General features: G+C 40.0%; 1 protein-coding gene across 11 annotated transcripts in view; it reads left to right on the forward strand.

The window, feature by feature from the left end:
- Grk4 (G protein-coupled receptor kinase 4) overlaps positions 1 to 18,520 on the forward strand; it is an 83,950-nt gene that overhangs the window by 39,685 nt on the left and 25,745 nt on the right. For 10 of the 11 annotated variants that reach the window (XM_076938330.1, XM_034509215.2, XM_076938333.1 and 7 more), the window contains one exon: positions 1,051 to 1,241. The exons of the other annotated variant lie outside the window; for it this stretch is intronic. In XM_076938330.1, the coding sequence (XP_076794445.1) occupies positions 1,051 to 1,241 (191 nt within the window). The remainder of the gene's footprint in view (positions 1 to 1,050; positions 1,242 to 18,520) is intronic. 11 annotated transcript variants of the gene reach the window in all.

Below are 18,520 nucleotides of genomic sequence, written 5' to 3' on the forward strand. Positions count from 1 at the left end.
TAAGATGCTATTGTAAGAAATTAAAGAATACCTAACAGAGGGGAACATTTTCCCAGACTGGACGGTTCAGTGTTGTGAAGATACTGGCTCTTCTCAGTTGATTTAGAGATTAAATGAGTTAAGTATAATCATGATCAAATCTAAGCAGGATGGGCTCATGTGTGCATGTGTACAAATAAGACAGTAGAAAGGTGAATAAATCTTATCGGGGTTTGGGAATTTAGCTCTGTGGTAGAGTACCTGCTTGACAGATAAAAAGCACTAAGTTCAACTAATAGGATGAGGAGAAAGAGGTGGAGGAGTAATATTTTTTTGGCCAGATGCACCTGTAATCCTCACTACTTAGAAAACTGAGGCAGAAGGATCACTTGATCCCAGGAGTTCAGGGCCAGCCTGATAAAACCTCCTTTCTTCAAAAGCAAAGCAAAACAAAAAGCATAAAGATATTTCACAAAAAGGCTACAACTGACTAATATATGAAAAAGTATGAGGAACATTCATTGCAAATTAAAACAAGAATTACAGTTCAAGGATAGATTTAGCGATACAGTAAGTTGGAAAACAACTTAGGCTACATATTGAGACCCAGTCTTCCAAAACCAAGGATTGAGGATATGGTTCAGCATCATAAAAGTAAAAGAACAACAACAAAACTCCCCAATCAGAAACCATTATACCTTAACCATCCTGGCTCAAACTGAAGGGATCAATTCCACCAAATGTTGAAGTGTGGAACAGCAAGATCTTGCCAGCACTACTGAATGCAGGTGCTCTAGAAGTTCTTAGGGTCCCACAGTCAGACCATGGTGTAGAGAAATCAATACCCAACTAATCAATTTTCATGCAGAACTGCATGGGATCTTTGCTAAGTAAAGGTCCAGAGGCATATGATATGTGTCGTGTGAAATTTTCTGAAGCACATAGTGTTTCGGTGTTGTAATTATAAAACTAATAGATAATTTGGATTGTTGTTGACAAATAGAGTAAGTCAGCAGTGAACAAGCAGGGTTTTTTTGTTTTGCTTTGTTTTTATGATGCTGTTGTCTTTAGGTTAGTTTAGCCTACACTTATGAAACCAAGGATGCTTTGTGTTTGGTGCTAACCATGATGAATGGAGGGGATTTGAAGTACCACATTTACAACCTGGGCAATCCTGGCTTTGAGGAGCCGAGAGCTGTGTTCTATGCTGCAGAGCTGTGCTGTGGCTTGGAAGATTTACAGAGGGAAAGAATTGTAAACAGGTAAGCATGGTGTGGCCTTTGTTAAAGCCTGTTCACTTAAGTTCTGGGTTCCACTGGGAGTTTCCTCCGGGTCATACTTGCTGTCATGGGATAGAAAAGGGATAACAGGGAGGCCTTGGGTGGCATTCTGAGGGGGATTGTCCCTTTAACTGTAGGACATAGCCAGTAAGAAATATAACTTGGCTTCCTTCTTAGTTTATCTTTACTCTTCTAAGAAATTGACTTTTTGAAGGGGAACTTCCCCCTTAAGCTAATCAAATAGACAGTGTAACTATGAGAAAACCTGTATCCAGAATTCTGAGATATTTGACAGCTCTGATAAAAAATATTCATAATGTTTCAAGAAAATGACCAAATCAAGAGTAATAAAATGTTTTCTTTTCAATTTGGAATTCATTAAGAAAATCAAATTAAGCCAGTGATGTCACATGCCTTTAATCCCAGCACTTGAGCTTCAGAGGCAGGTAGATCTCTGTGAGTTCTAGGATAGCCTGGTCTACAGAGTGAGTTCCAGGACAGTCGGGGTCACACAGAGATACCCTGTCTCGAAAAACTTAAATAAATAAATAATAAAATTAAAATAAATCTTTGTGGTTAGAATTAGCTTAAACAATCAGTATATTTAAAATTTGAAGATAATTCATCTTTCTTAGATATTGGGATTTTTATACAACGAATCTCATTTGGATCAGTCTCCCTGGGTGCTTTTGTTTTCTCTTTCAGATATTCACCTGATAATCAATCTCTAATGAGAATTTTCCTTTAAAAAATTACTTGTTTGTGTGTGAATATGTTTGTATGTGTGTGCATATTACCAGAAGCAGATGCGTGAAGAACCAAGGATTGCTTTGGGTGTCAGTTTCCTCCTTTCAGCTTGTGTGAGATAGGGTCTCTTGTTTGCTGCAATGTACATCAGGATAGCTGGCCTGTGGGCTTCTGGGCATCTCTTGTCTCTGCCTCTCATCTCACCATAGGAACACTGGGATTATAGATGCACACTATGTCACTATGGGTTTGGGTGTTCAATTCAGACCCAGGACATCATACACAGCAAATGTGTTTACTCATGAGCCATCTCCCTAGCCTTCTAAAGAGAATTCCTAACCTTGTGCTTTTAAAAAATAAATTGCAGAGTGTCCTGTGTATCTCTTGCTCTCATCTTCCCCACTCAATTGGTCATCACATCACACTGGGATATTTTCATTAGACTGTTTTCCGTGGTGAGCAGCTTAGTTCGTGTCTTTCTTTTGTTAGCCTACTGACGAAGCTTGAGTTGGTCTCCATGTGCTGCCTGCCACACTGCATTTTCCAGAAGATCCTGGCAAGGCATCTTTGAATGCAGATCTGACCCTACTGTGTCTTCCTCTGGTATAGGACCCTTATTTACCAGGTCAGACCCTTTATGATAACAGCTTCTTATTAACTTCTCCAGCCTTGTTTCCTGATAACCCACATTGATTCCCTCAGCCTTTGTTACATAAGTACATTTGTGGTTTCCAGAACATCTAAGAAGTCTTTATAACTCTAGTCTTAGCAGTGTACTCCTCTGTGGATGCCTTCTTCACTGCACCCCTCTTCCTGTTGATATGAGGACCTCTGCTCCTCTTTCTTGAGTTATTCCAGGAATGCTTGTCTTAGTCACTGTTTTATTGCTGTTGAGAGACATAATGATCAAGGCAACTCATAAAGGAAAGTAGCCTGCTTATGGTTTCAGAGGTTTAGTCCATTATCATCATGTAGGTTGACACTGGATCGATAGCTGAGAGCTACATTCTGATCTGTAGGCAGAGGGGCAGAGAGAGTCTAGGCCTGGCATGGGCTTTTGAAATCCCACAGCCCAATCCCAGTGACACACTTCCTCCAACAAGACCATACCTCCCATTTCTTCTATCAAATAGTTCCACTCCTTGGTGACTAAGCATTCAAATATATGAGCCTATAGGAGCCATTCTTATTCAAACTTCCACATCTTCTTCCTGGCAGCCTGGGTGCTGTCCCTCCAGCATCGTCATAGTTCTCTGAATGGTAACTCTCAATCTAGAGTTGGTCACATCAGACTGTGAGCTTCTCAAGAGTCCCTGCTCTTATTCATTCTATAATGATGGACCTTCATTATTTTCTCTACCTTATATTATAACAGATTGTTTCCCACAGACCAGACAACTAGCGCTGCAGAGGAGCTGATATAGCCTGACCTTCAGTCACTGAGCAAGGGGAAAATTGCTGTCCTAACCATAATTTTCTAGAGGCAGAGGTGCTATATCTGAATTGAGGATGCCTTGTTTACTGTTATTTAGAGGTCACATTGATTTGGGGAACAAATCTGGAGGGCATTGGAGTCTAGTTTATTCCAGGAATAAATTGGGTTTACAGGGGACTTCAGGTGAGACCCACCTGCTTGCCTTCAACCTCAAGGTGAATTCCTAGGTTGCCTGGAAGAATCTCATTTGCTTAATCTTTTACTGATGTTTAGGTAGCACCATAGAGAAGGTATGATTGGGGCATTTCCATGGAAGCTGGTCCATTTCTCCCTCCCTCTGTATCCACAGTGCTTACCTCCAGTGATGCTTCAAGTGTTTTGTGAATGAATGACTTTCAGCTTCAAAAAATGGCCCTCTCTTTTGTTTAAACACTGGTATGCCTCAAGGAAAAGGTGTTTTGTTTTTAATGTCTTCTTTCCTGTGTTTAGAAGTTGCCACCTGACAATGTCATCCTCCCCTACGTATACAGCTGGGGCCATGGGTCCCTCCCTATGTGCTCCCAGGCTGGTGGCTTAGACCCTGGGAGCTCTGGTTGGTTGGTATTGTCAGGCATAGGTGGGTGAGGAAGTCCTTGGTCCAGTGAAGGCTGGACACCCCAGTGTGGGGGAAATTGTGGGTGGGGAGGTAGGAGTGGGAGGGGGGGTGGGGGCATATCCTCATAGAAGCAGGAGGAAGGGGGATGGGATAGGAGGTTCCTGGGTTGGGGGAAATGGAGAAAGGGGATTACATCTGAAATGTAAATAAAATATCCAATAAAAAAATTTAAAAAAGAAGTTGGCACCTGGCAATTTTTATCAAACTGTATGCTAGAAAGATAAGAGTTATTTTGTTTTATTTGAGCTAGGGTCTCACTATGTAGTTTTGGTTGTCCTGGAACTTGCTATGTAGACCAGGCTGGCCTGAAAATCATAGAGATCTTCCTGCCTCTACCTCTGATGGGATTAAAAGTGTGTAGAACCACTAGAGATGAACTTTATTAAAACCATGAGCTAAAGAGAAAATATAGTTTTAAAAGATTGAATTTTCAGGACTGTCAAGATCAGAAGAACAGTGTGAAGAACATGTCAGGGCTTCAATTAATTCAGAATTAATTGAAGTCAGAATTGAGAGTCTAAAGGAGGGGGCATAGTGCCAGGATACCTGGCTTCAAGCAGGTATGTTGGCACAGTTAAGTTTTTGCCAAGTGAGCTTTGTTCTTTCCATACATTTGCATAGGGCCAACTCCTGAGAGTCTTTCAGGAGGACTTCCCGCTTTTTTTTTTTTTTTTTTTTTTTTTTTTTTTTTTTTTGGTTTTTCGAGACAGGGTTTCTCTGTGTAGCCCTGGCTGTCCTGGACCTCACTCTGTAGACCAGGCTGGCCTCAAACTCAGAAATCCACCTGCCTCTGCCTCCCAAGTGCTGGGATTAAAGGCGTGCACCATCGCCCGGCGGACGTCCCACTTTTAATGAGTCTGGGAAGTGGGAGAAGAAAGATAGTCTTACGAGGATGGATGTGCTTCTGTGAGCATGCTGGAGAAAGCCAGCAAAACAGTCCGCTGGAACGCATGTTCTTGGAGGAGATAGGCAGAAGAAATTGAGGGGCTTCTAAGTCTTATGTTGTGTCTCTTGATTTATATCTTATTTAAGGTGAGGACATTAGATCAAGCCATAAATGTCACAAGGGCCTTTTATCTCACATTTTACTGGAGCATTCTGTCTTTTTCTTTTCTCTAGAGCCCTATTGTGTTTGTTCAAACAATAAGTCAACAAAGGTGCCTGACTCAGGCTGGTTCAGGACTGCTGTCAGCCAGTGAGACTGTTGTAATACTTGATAGACACAAACAGTGAGCTGACCAGTCCCACAAGTGCAAAACAGGATTCTGGCAACCAAGGCTTGCTTGTATGATTCTTGGGCTGGCATGGTTGGTTTTATACCTCTGCTTTGTAACAAACACACTGTTTAAAACAGTTGGTAGAAAACAAAAAACAAGTGAATGAAATCAAGTGTATGTATTGAAAAAGTCTTGAGAAGATAAGTACTTTGTACAACCACCCCCTATTCTCTATTTGTTTGTTTGTTTGTTTGTTTTTGTTTTTCAAGACGGGGTTTCTCTGTGTAGTCCTGGCTGTCCTGGAACTCACTCTGTAGACCAGGCTGGCCTCGAACTCAGAGATCCGCCTGCCTCTGCCTCCCAAGTGCTGGGATTAAAGGCGTGCACCACCACTGCCCAGCTTTCTCTGGTTTTTTAAGACAGGGACTCTAACTATGTATAGCCCTGGCTGTCCTGAAATTCACTCTGTAGAACAAGCTGGCCCTTGAATTCAACAGAGATCTACCTGCCCTTGTCTCCCAAGTGCTGAGATTAAACACACACACAGTACCATTGACTGGCTACAAAAACTTTTTTTTTGATTTAAGAAGTCAACTTTCATTTAAAATAAAACACAAAAATAAATCAAATAGATATATTTGTCTAGCTCTCTTCTTCACTCTCACACTCTTACCACACACTCTATTGTCCACTGTTACATTGTATGTCTCTCTACAGGTGTGCTCTTGAAGGGTTAAAGGATATGTCTTGTTCCTGTATTCTTCCTGTCCAGTTCTCTGCTTCCTGTCTACCATGAGGTGAACAGCCTCAGCTGTCATACAGTCGTCCCACCATGATGTTCTTTCTCATCAAAGTTGTAAAAGCAGTGACACCAGGCAGCTTCTATGACTATGAGCCAAAAGAAATCTTTCTTCTTTTAAACTATTTCTCTCAGTATTTGTCACAGTGACAAAAAGCCTAGAATTGGCTTTTTTTTTTTTTTTTTTTTTTTTTTTTGGTGGTGCTAGTGGTACTGGGGATTCATACTTATGGATATGTGCATGCTATATTCTTAGACTTTTGCTGGCCATTTTTATATATTCTTAGGTAAAATTTTATACAAATAGTCTACATATTTTTAATTGAGCTATATGTTGTATTGTTTCAAATTTTTCTTTATTCTAGAATTAAGTTCTTTATATGATTAAAAAATTCCTCCTATTGTTGACACACACACACACACACACACACACACACACACACACACTTGCACTTATTTATGTAGTTGGAAGTCAGAGTATTATGTCAGGTATTGTTTCTCAGCTGCCTCCTCTTTCTGTTTGAGATGGTCTCTCACTGGCCTGGAACTTCATCAAATCGACTAGGCTGACTGGTCAGCAAACTCCAGGGATCTGTTTGTCTCCTATCTTGATATTGGTGGGATTACAAATTGAGGTTCTGATGCTTGCTAGGCAAGTGTTTTACTAATTGAGCCATTTTCCCAATTCCTTTGGTTTGGCTTTTTTTCTTTCTTTTTTTCTTTGCTTTTGTTTAAATTAATTTTTTTTATTGGATATTTTACTTATATTTCAGATGTTATCCCCTTTTCCCATTTCTCCCAACCCAGAAGCCCCCTATTTCATCCCCCTTTCCTCCTGCTTCTGTGAGGATGTGCTCCTACCCACCCACCCACCCACTCCTACCTCCCCACCCTTAAATTCCCCCTACACTGGGGCATCCAGTACCAAGGATCTCCTCTCCCACCTATGCATGACAAGGCCATCTTTCCATACATATACACCTGGAGCCATGGGTCCCTCCCTATGTGCTCCCAGGCTGGTATTGTTGCTCTCCTCATGGGGCCACAAACCCTTTCAGCTCCTTCAGTCTTCTCTCTAACTCCTCCATTGGGAACTCTGTTATCAGTTCAATGATTAGCTGTGAGCATCTGCCTCTGAATATGTCAGGCTCTGGCAGACCTCTAAGGAAACAGCTATATCAGGCTCCTGTCAGCATGCACTTCCTGGCATCCACATCAGCATCTGCCTTTGGTGACTGCACATGGGATGGATACCCGGGTGGAGCAGTCTCCGGAAGGCCCCTCCTTCAGTTTCTGTTCCACACTTTGTCTCCATATTTGCTCCCTTGAGTATTTTGTTACTCCTAAGAAGGACTGAAACATCCATACTTTGGTCTTCTTTCTTCATGAGCTTCATGTGATCACTTTTCCCAATCTGTTGGTTGATGTTTTGTCCTATTGACAGTATCCTTTGCTTTACAGAAGCTTTGCAATTTTTGATGTCCTATTTGTCAATTCTTGATCTTTGAGCATAAGCTATTGGTGCTATGATCAGGAACTTTTCCCCTGTGCCCAAGTATTCGAGGCTCTTGCCCACCTTCTCTTCTATTAGTTTCAGTGTATCTGCTTTTATGTGAAGGTTCTTTATCCATTTGGACTGGAGCTTTGTACAAGGAGATAAGAATGGATTGATTTGCATTCTTCTACATGCTGACCTCTAGTTGAACCAGCACCATTTGTTGAAAATGCTGTCCTTTTTCCACTGGATGGTTTTAGCTCCTTTGTCAAGTGACCATAGGTGTGTGGTTTCATTTCTGGGTCTTCAATTCTATTCCATTGATCTTCCTGCCTGTCTCTGTACCAATACCATGCAGTTTTTATCACTATTGCTTTGTAGTACAGTTTGAGGTCAGGGATGGTGATTCCTCCAGTTCTTTTATTGTTGAGAATAGTTCTCGCTATCCTGGGTTTTTTTGTTATTCCAAATGAATTTGCAAATTGTTCTTTCTATCTCTATGAAGAATTGATTTGGAATTTTGATATAGATTGCATTGAATCTGTAGATTGCTTTTGGCAAGATGGCCAATTTTACTATATTAATATTGCCAATCCATGAGCATGGGAGATCTTTCCATCGTCTGAGATCTTCTTCAATTTCTTTCTTCAGAGGCTTGAAGTTCTTGTCATACAGATCTTTCACTTGCTTGGTTAGATTCACTCCAAGGTATTTTATATTATTTATAACTATTATGAAGGGTGTCGTTTCCCTAATTTCTTTCTCAGCCTGTTTATCCTTTGAATAGAGGAAGGCTACTGATTTGTTTGAGTTGATTTTATATCCAGCCACATTGCTGAAGTTGTTTATCATGTTTAGGAGTTCTCTGGTGGAAGTTTTGGGGTCACTTAAGGATACTATCATATCATCTACAAATAGTGAAATTTTAACTTTTTCCTTTCCTATTTGTATCCTTTGACTCCCTTTTGTTGTCTAATTGCTCTGGCTAGGACTTCCAGTACTATATTGAATAGATAGAGAGTGGGCAGCCTTGTCTAGTCCCTGATTTTAGTGGGATTGCTTCAAGTTTCTCTCCATTTAGTTTGATCTTGGCTACTGGCTTGCTGTATATTGCTTTTACTATGTTTAGGTATGGGCCTTGGATTCATAATCTTTCCAAGACTTTTACCATGAAGGGATGAATGTTGAGTTTTGTCAAATGCTTTCTCAGCCTCTAGTGAGATGATCATGTGGTGTTCTTTGAGTTTGTTTATATAGTGGATTATGTTGATGGATTTCCGTATATTGAACCATCCCTGCATTCCTGAGATAAAGCCTATTTATTTGATCATGATGGATGATTGTTTTGATGTGTTCTTGGATTTGGTTTGCGAGAATTTTATTGAGTATTTTTGCATTAATATTCATCAGGGAGATTAGTCTGAAGTTCTCTTTCTTTGTTGTGTCATTGTGTGGTTTAGGTATGAGTGTAATTGTGGCTTCATAGAACGAATTGGGTAGTGTTCCTTCTGTTTCTATTCTGTGGAATAGTTTGAAGAGAATTGGTATTAGGTCTTCCTTGAAGGTCTGATAGAATTCTGCACTAAAACCGTCTGGGCCCGGACTTTTTTTTGGTGGGGAGACTTTTAATGATTGCTTCTATTTCTTTAGGGGTTTTGGGACTGTTTATATGGTTTATCTGCTCCTGATTTAATTTTGGAATCTATCTAGAAAATTGTCCATTTCATCCAGATTTTCCAATTTTGTTGAGTATAGGCCTTTGTAGTAGGATCTGACAATTTCTTTAATTTCCTCAGTTTCTGTTGTTATGTCTCCCTTTTCAGTTCTGATTTTATTAATTTGGATACTGTCTCTGTGCCCTTTGGTTAGTCTGGCTAAGGGTTTATCTATCTTGTTGATTTTTCTCAGAGAACCAGCTCCTGGTTTTGTTGATACTTTGTATAGTTCTGTTTGTTTGTACTTGGTTGGTTTCAGCCCTGAATTTATTTTCCTGCCATCTACTCCTCTTGGGAGTATTTGCTTCTTTTTGTTCTAGAGCTTTCAGGTGGCTGTCAAGCTGCTAGTGTATGTTCTCTCCAGTATCTTTTGTAGGCACTTAGGGCTGTGAGCTTTTCTCTTAGCCCTGCTTTCATTGTATCCCATGAATTTTGGTATAACCAGCCTTCGTTTTCATTAAATTCTAAAAAGTCTTTAATTTCTTTATTTCTTCCTTGACCAAGTCATCATTAAGTAGAGTGTTGTTCAGTTTCCACGTGTATGTGGGCTTTCCATTGTTTTTGTTAATATTGAAGACCAGCCTTAGTCCGTGGTGATCTGATAGGATGCAAGGGATTATTTCAATCTTTTTGTATCTGTTGGGGCCTGTTTTGTGGCCAATTATATGGTCTATTTTGGAGAAGGTATAATGAGATGCTGAGAAAAAGTTATATTCTTTTGTTTTAAGATGAAATGTTCTATAGATATCTGTTAAATCCATTTGGTTCATAACTTCTATTAGTTTCACTGTGTCTCTGTTTAGTTTCTGTTTCCATGATCTGTCTATTGCTTTGAGTGGGGTGTTGAAATCCCCCACTATTATTGTGTGAGGTTCAATTTGTGCTTTGAGCTTTAGTAAGGTTTTTTTTTTTGTTTTTTTTTTTTGTTTTTTGTTTTTTTTTTTTTTTTTTAATGAATGTGGGTACCCTTGCATTTGGAACATAGATATTCAGAATTGAGAGTTCATTTTGGCAGATTTTTCCTTTGACAAATATGAAGTGTCCTTCCTTATCTTTTTTGATAACTTTTGGTTGAAAGTCGATTTTATTCTATATTAGCATGGCTACTCTAGCTTGTTTCTTGGGACCATTTGCTTGGAAAATTGTTTTCCAGCCTTTTTCTCTGAGGTAGTGTCACTGAGGTGTGTTTCCTGTATGCTGCAAAATTCTGGGTCCTGTTTATGTATCCAGTCTGTTAGTTTACATCTTTTTATTAGGGAATTGAGTCCATTGATGTTAAGAGATATTAAGGAAAAATGATTGTTGCTTTCTATTATTTTTGTTATTAGAGGTGGAATTGCAATTATGTTTGTATAGCTATCTTCTTTTGGGTTTGTTGAAAGATACTTTCTTGCTTTTTCTAGGTTGTAGTTTCCCATCTATTATCCTTTGTAGGGCTGGATTTATGGAAAAATATTATGTAAATTTGGTTTTGTCATCGACTTTCTTGCTTTCCTCCATCTACAGTGATTGAGAGTTTTGCTGGGTATAGTAGTCTGGGCTGGCATTTATGTTCTCTTAGGGTCTATATGATATCAGTCTAGGATCTTCTGGCTTTTTTGTTTGTTTGTTTGTTTGTTTGTTTGTTTTTCGAGACAGGGTTTCTCTGTCCTGGAACTCACTCTGTAGACCAGGCTGGCCTCGAACTCAGAAATCCGCCTCCCTCTGCCTCCCAAGTTCTGGGTTTAAAGGTGTGCACCACCACTGCCCGGCTTATCTTCTGGCTTTTATAGTCTCTGGTGAGAAATCTGGTGTAATTCTTATAGGTCTGCCTTTATAAGTTACTTGACATTTTCCCCTTACTGCTTTTAATATTTTTTCTTTGTTTTGTGCATTTGATGTTTTGATTATTATGTGAGGGGAGGAATTTCTTTTCTGGTCTAGTCTATTTGAAGCTCTGTATGCTTCTTGTATGTTCATGGGCATTTCTTTCTTTAGGTTAGGAAAGTTTTCCTCTATAATTTTGTTGAAGATATTTACTGGCCCTTTAAGTTGGGAACCTTCACTCTCATTTATACCTATTGTCCTTAGGTTTGGCCTTCTCATTGTGTCCTGGATTTCCTGGATGTTTTGGGTTAGGAGCTTTTTGCATTTAGTGTTTTCTTTGACAGTTGTGTCAGTGTTTTCCATGGTATATTCTGCATATGAGATTCTCTCTTCTATCTCTTGTATTCTGTTGTTGATGATGGCATCTATGACTCCTGATTTTTTCCCTAGGTTTTCTATCTCCAGGGTAGTCTCCCTTTGAGGTTTCTTTATTGTTTCTACTTCCATTTTTTAGATCCTGGATGATTTTGTTTAATTCCTTCCACCTGTTTGGTTGTGTTTTCTTGCAATTCTTTAAGGGATTTTTGTGTTTCCTCTTTAAGGGCTTCTACCTGTGTTCTCCTGTATTTCTTTTCTTTCTTTTTTTTTTTTTTAAAGATTTTATTTATTTATTTTACATATATAAGTACACTGTAGTTGTCTTCAGGCAAGCCAGAAGAGGGCATCAGATCTAATTGCAGATGTTTGTAAGCCACCATGTGGTTGCTGGGAATTGAACTCAGGACCTCTGGAAGAGCAATCAGTGCTCTTAACCACTGAGCCATCTCTCCAGCCCCTCCTGTATTTCTTTAAGGGAGTTGTTTATGTCCTTCTTAAAGTCCTCTATCATCATCATTAGAAGTGATTTTAAATCTGAATCCTGCTTTTCGGTATGATGTAGTGTCCAGGACTTGCTATGGTGGGAGAACTGGGTTCTGATGATGCCAGGTAACCTTGGTTTCTGTTGCTTATGTTCTTGTGCTTGCCTTTCCCCATCTGGTTAACCCTAGCGCTACCTGCACTCACTGTCTCTGAAGGGAGCCTGTTGCTCCTGTTATCTTGCTTGTGTCAGAACTCCTCAGAATCCAGCTGTCTCTATGATCCTGTGATCCTGAGCTCCTGGGTGAAAGAGCTCCTGGGACTCAGGCTGCCTCTGGAATCCTGAAATCCTATGATCCTGGGCATGTTAGAGCTCCTGGGGGCCTAGCTTCATCTGGGTGTTATTCCATCAGGTGCAGAGCTATGATCCTGGGCGTGTTAGAACTCCTGGGAGTCCAGCTTTCTCAACTGTTCTGAGTGCAGCGGATTTTCCGCTATTTTGAGTACAGTGGTTCCTCTAGGATGGGTCAGGATATGGTGTTCTTACAGGAGCAGACCAGCTAGGAATGGACCTCAGCAACAGGGGCCAAGCAGAAGGGGCTGAAGGAGAGTGGTATTTGGGAGGGCGGGGTTTGGGTGGGTTCTGAGTGCCCCAGACTCCCAGCTGCAGCTCTGGGGCAGAGGGTTGTGGGGGAAGATTCTTACTGGCTGCTCTGAGTGCAGTGTTTTCTCTAGGATATGTCAGGATATGGTGTCTTCATGGGAACAGACCAGCTAGGAGCATATTTTTATTTTCATAATGCTGTCTTTTGAAGTACAAAAAAAATTGAACAAGTTGAGTTCACAAATTTTTTTTATCTATCATATTTGGTTTCATTACCTTTTCTGTTTTCTTATGTTTTATGTTTTTAATGTTTGCTAATTTTTGGGTAGTGTGGTTGGGGTAAGGATTTGTTAATATGTACTTTAACACCATTTTTAAAAGTACTCTTATTTTCCTATTGACTGACAATTGACTATTTTGTCTAGAACCAGTAGATGGACGGTTTGTTTCTCAAATTTCAAGTCACTTCATTTCATTGGGCTACTTGTCTGACTTGGAGTCAAAATCACACGGAATTAATTATATTGCTTTTTTAAAATGTTTTACAGTCTGGAAATACAACCCTTTAACTCTGTTCTTTTTAGCTGCTTTTGTGCCATCCTGACAGGTCTTCTGTGTTTCCATATAAAATTAGGATCCGCTTATTGGTTTCTAAGAAAGAACGAAGCTGCTTGCTGAATGTTTCCTTATATCAGTGTACATGTGAGGAAGGTGAATTGGTGAGCACACTGATGCTCCTCTGGTCTCTTCTGTCATCCCATCTGTCGTTCACTCAGCAGTATTTTCTAGTTCTTTGCACTTGCACCTCATGCTTTGTTTTACTAAGTTTGTTCCTTAGAGTTTCAATATTTTCATAGTATTTCCAAGTGCTTCTGCTTTCTTAACTTTTATTTTTGGATTGTTTGTTGCTATACTGTAAAAATAGAATTGATTTTATGCAGTGATCTTGTGTTTTTCCTGAGCTGGTTTTTATTAGCTTTAGAAGTTTGTTGTGCATTCCATAGGATTTATGTATTCATACAATCATGTTTTCTATGAAACAGGGTAAGTGGCCACTGTTTATTTATTTATTTTTTTTCTGATCAAGAACCATGTTGCTCCTCATGGTCTTTGAGGGAGAATTTTGTATAGCTGTATCCAAAGCTTTCATCAGCTCATCTTCTCAAATCTAGAAACATTAGAAAATTAGCCTGACAGTGTTCTATGTGTTTATATGCAGCGACTACAGACAGAATACAATTTGAGAATTATGTGGAGGCTAGCTCCATATTACCCATGAGAAGCTGTTTGTGATGACATTATCAGAAGCAGAATCTGGGGTTTGTATAATAGAATGCTAAGCCTTCTTCTGTTTTATCTTTAAGGGTATGGAGACCATGATTTCTCTCTATTCAAATATTAAACAGACTTTAGTTATTTTTACTTTATGTAGGGTTGCTGTTTTCATTTTTTTTTTTTTTTTTTTGCATAGATTGTCTTTCAAGGGCAGTTCTCTGTTTGGGAGTTAAATTTATCTGCTTGATCATTAAGTCAATTATTTGTTTTATCTTGTGCAAAGTAAAGTTTCTAATTCTGGACCTTCGCAAGACATAGTTTAGTATTGTCAACTTAGTGAACTCTTTTGTAAATAAATCTGTATTCTTCTGGGATTGTGGAACCCAGGATAATGATTATTTGTGGTTTGTGTTTTGGGGTCTAGCTGTGGTTTACCATCCTCTACTTTCTTCTCTTCCTCCCTCTCAGAGTTTCCAGATGTAGCTGCACATGGGACTGGAAGGATGCAGGGAGTCCTGAATGGGTGGAGTCCTGTAGGATCCCAGTCAGCTGGGAGTGAGTGCTGGAGGGCAAGAAGGTGGTGAGGAGAAGGCCTTTTTTGAGGGTCTTAGTGCTGCAGTTTTTATAGGCAAAGTTCTTCTCCAGTGATCTTCAATGAAACAGCTCTCTGATACCTTTTTTCTTTCATTTATTTATTCACTCACTTTACATCAAGACTGCAGCTCCTTCTCTCCTCTCCTTTCAGACCCACCCTCAAGAATTACTTCTCCTCTTCTCCTCGGGGAATGGGAAGTCCTACTTGGGTACCACCGGCTCTGGGACATCAAGTCACTGCAGGACTAAGGCCTGATCAGGCAGTCCAGCTAGGGGAGGGGATCCAGTAGCAGGCAAAAGAGTCAGAGACAGTCCCTGCTCCAATTGTTAGGGAATCCACATGAAGGCCAAGCTGCATATCTGCTACAAATATATAGGGAGACCTATGTCCAGATCCTACAAGCTCGTTGGTTGGTGCTTCAATCTTTGTGAACCCCCATGGGCCCAGGTTAGTTGACTTTGTCAGTCTTCTTGTGGTTCCATTGACCTTTCATACTAGTTCAATGCTGCATTTTTCTTTATTCAGGATGGGCTTGTACACATACACTTTATTAAGGTGAAGAAAGGTTTTATATAGTTTTAGGGACCGGGTTAGGAATATTCAGGGTGGGCAGAGGTCATTGTCTGAAGACTAAGGTACTGAAATGCCTCATTAGCATGGGGAGGCATTCCAGGAATCTCAGGTACTTGAATGGTTTTTTTATGAGGGGTTGAGAGGGAAGGGAGTTGGACCTGTAATTTCATCAAGGCAATGTGACATTCTGCAGGTAGAAGGAATAAGTGTTTCAGACTCCCCAGACAAGGTCAGAGGAAGGAGATACCTTACTGGTAAAGGGAGATGCTCATTTTTCACTGAACTTAGAAGGCTGTCCAGATAATGGTAGATATAGATTTTAATTAGCAGGGCTCAACAATTATGGATTTATTAAATGCTAAATTTGCTACTCCTGTCTGAAAATTAGCTTTTAAGTGTTTCCTACTATAATCAGGCCAGGAATTCCTAAAAGTACACAAAATCACAGTGATTGGAGTTGGAGAGGTGGCTCATCTGTTAAGAGCACTAGTTGTTCTTTCAGAGGACCCAAGTTCAGTTCCCAGCATCCACCTGGAAGCTCATACCTGTCTATAGTTCCAGGAGCCAAAAACCTCACACAGGCATACATGCAGGCAAAACACCAATGCACATAAAATGAAAATAAATAAATTTTTAAAAATGAAAAAAAAACATATTAAATTTAAAAAGTGGATGTAGACATACTTTAAACACTGTTCCCCAAAATAAGGGATGCTTTCTGAAGATTCAAGAAACAAATTTTAGTTTTGAGAGGGCAGTATTTCTCAGTGAGGTTGGTTTTTTTGTTTGATTGTTTGATTGATTGTTTTGTGAGTGTGTGTGTGATTCAGAGTGATTTGGCTGGCTTCTAAGAGTTTTAGGTTTTTTTTTTAAAAGCAGCATTATTGAGATTAAAGCTTCTTAGTTCTGGTTCTCCTTTCAGGAGTCAATTTATTGCTTTAGGGCTAGTTGATGGCTCTATATAATATCTTGTGGTCTTGTTTTCTGCATGTCTCTACCATGTTACTGGAAGCCATGTAGGTTTTGGACTTCTTGAGAATTGGATGCACCCACGGTGGCTCACTTCTGTAAGTCAGAGCTGGCTGCCACATCTGTTAATGTTAAGGACCAACGAGGAATTACTCAGTCTGAATTCTAGCCAAAATTTGACTTCACAGAGATGATCCAATGGTATCTACACACTTTTTTTTTCCTAAGTATCACTACAGTTAGGAGGCAGCCTGTTGTAAATCACAAAACTCTGTCAGTTATGAACAAACTATAACAAAAACCATTTACCTGTGAAAGGGTTAAAAATTTTCAAAAACTCCTAATAGACAGAGCAGAACCAAGAGTGCAGGTCAGCTTGGTTGTGAGCCCTGTGTTTCAGGAACTTGGCTGACCACAAGATAGATAGTTGATTACGAATAGGCTCTTAGAAAATAGCCTATACAAAATGTTTCCCATGACTGTTCCTTGGACCCTGTCACAAACTGAATAATGGGCTGGGACTTTCCACAGGTACTCTCCAATAGCCCTCCTTTACTCTCCCTGGGTTGTGGTTTCCCCCCTGAGTTGTGGTTTTTGGCTTTAAATTCTCTCTGTCTTCAAAGCCCTGGGGTCAGACCCCACTGCCCCTGCGTGAGTCATGGGTCTTGACCTCAACATGTTGACTGAAATATATCTCTTGCTGATTGCATCAAGTTTGGTGTCTTGTGAGTTAATGGGTGGCCGAGAATTCCTGAGGCTTGGGTGAGGTCCTCCCTTCATGGGGGCCTTACACCTGCAGAACATGTAACATTTTAGAGCAGTAGAGATGTGTCTTAGTTTCTTTCTTTATTGTTATGATAAAATACTATGGCAAAAGTAACTTAAGGAAGAAAAAGGTTATTTTAGCTCCCAGCTCCATGTTACAGTCCATCATAGCTGAGAAGCTGGAACTTGAGAGATCTAGTCACATTATAAATGAAGTCAGATGAGAGCATTGAATGGATGCTTGTTGCTCAGGTTTTCTCTACTTTATACAGACCAGGGTTGAGCCAGGGGGTGGTGCTAACCACAGTGGACAGGTCTTCCCATTTCAGTTAATGAAATCTGACTGGCAGTGGGTGTGTACACCTTTAAATCTAGCTTGGAAGGCAGAGTAAGGAAGATCTCTGTGGGTTCAAGGCCAGCTTGGTCTACAGAGCTAATCTCAGGGAAACCAAGTCTACACAAAGAAACCATACAGGCACAATCAGAAGCCAACCTCCCAGCATTTTCTAGGTATTTAGTTGACAATGAGAAGCATTAACCATCAAAGCTTGCATTGTCATTTTATCTTCCTGATAGGATGACGAGAGAAATGAGGAAGGAAAGTCTGTGCAAGAGGCTCTAGTGTTCTGATACTTTCTAAAACAGGAGAAAAACTAGTCTTGATTTGTAGTTTCAATGGAGTGTTCTACTTGTTATTAAATATGATGCAGACCATGTGACTTCATCTACTTAGAATGCTGTAATTGTAAGCAATGCAGAGAAAATGCTGTTATAAAGTTACTAAGGAAATGAGTGTTCAGATGTTCATTGGATCTCTTTGTCTTGTGATTGAATTGTGGATTGGAAAGCTAATAACCCTTTCTCCACTGTATGAAGGAAGGAGTTAATCCTGGTGGCATACACCTGTGGGAGGCTGAGGTAGGAGGATGGAGAGTTTGAGAACAGTCTTGTCTTCACTTTAAGACCCTGCCTTCAAAGAGGAAAATGAAAGGAAAAGGAAGCGGGTGGTGGGAATAGTCTGGTGTGGGAAAGAAAAGCAAGAGGAGGGTACAGTTAGACTTTATAAGTTTTCCAGTTGTGAGTTGGTCTAATAGGCCCTTAGGCAGTGTAGATGACTGCTTTCACATGAGATTTATCAGTAGCAGATGTATCCCTGAACTGCATGCTAGGATATACTCTGGGAAATGAGGCAAACACTGTACTGCCCCCAAAGCTCATATGCTGCTAATAGAATGACACTGAAGGAAGACACATGTTAGAATTTATAGTGAGTAGTTTAAACAATAGACTATAGCCTTTTAATGCTTTCTGAAACTTGTAAGGCTAAGGAAAGAATAGCACTTTAAAAAATGTTTATAAGAACTGCTCTGAACCATGTTCTTTTAGGTTAGAATTTCTGCTTCTTACTATGTAATGTTTAATAGGGTTTTTAGTTACCAAATGGACAGATGGAAAATTCAAAAATGTTTATTATTATTGTTCCTAGAGAATGAATGTATATATGCCCATTGGAAAACAACCCCTGCCAGGAGCTCCTGCCAGGCCACATAATTTCCCTACTCACTGTTTACCCTGGCCTTTCAGCAGTGACATCTACTGTGAGCCTCCTAAGCAGATGGTACCTTGACAGGGACCAACTGCCTACTGCTGGCAGTAGACCCTTTGGATCTCTGGGGTTCTCCTGTGTCGGTTCTCTGTCACATCTTGCTGCTGTGGCATTATTTCTAGGGTATTGTCTTGCACTCTGGCTTAG

The sequence above is a fragment of the Arvicanthis niloticus genome, chromosome 7, assembly GCF_011762505.2.
Source record: "Arvicanthis niloticus isolate mArvNil1 chromosome 7, mArvNil1.pat.X, whole genome shotgun sequence".
Classification (NCBI taxonomy): Eukaryota; Metazoa; Chordata; class Mammalia; order Rodentia; family Muridae; genus Arvicanthis; species Arvicanthis niloticus.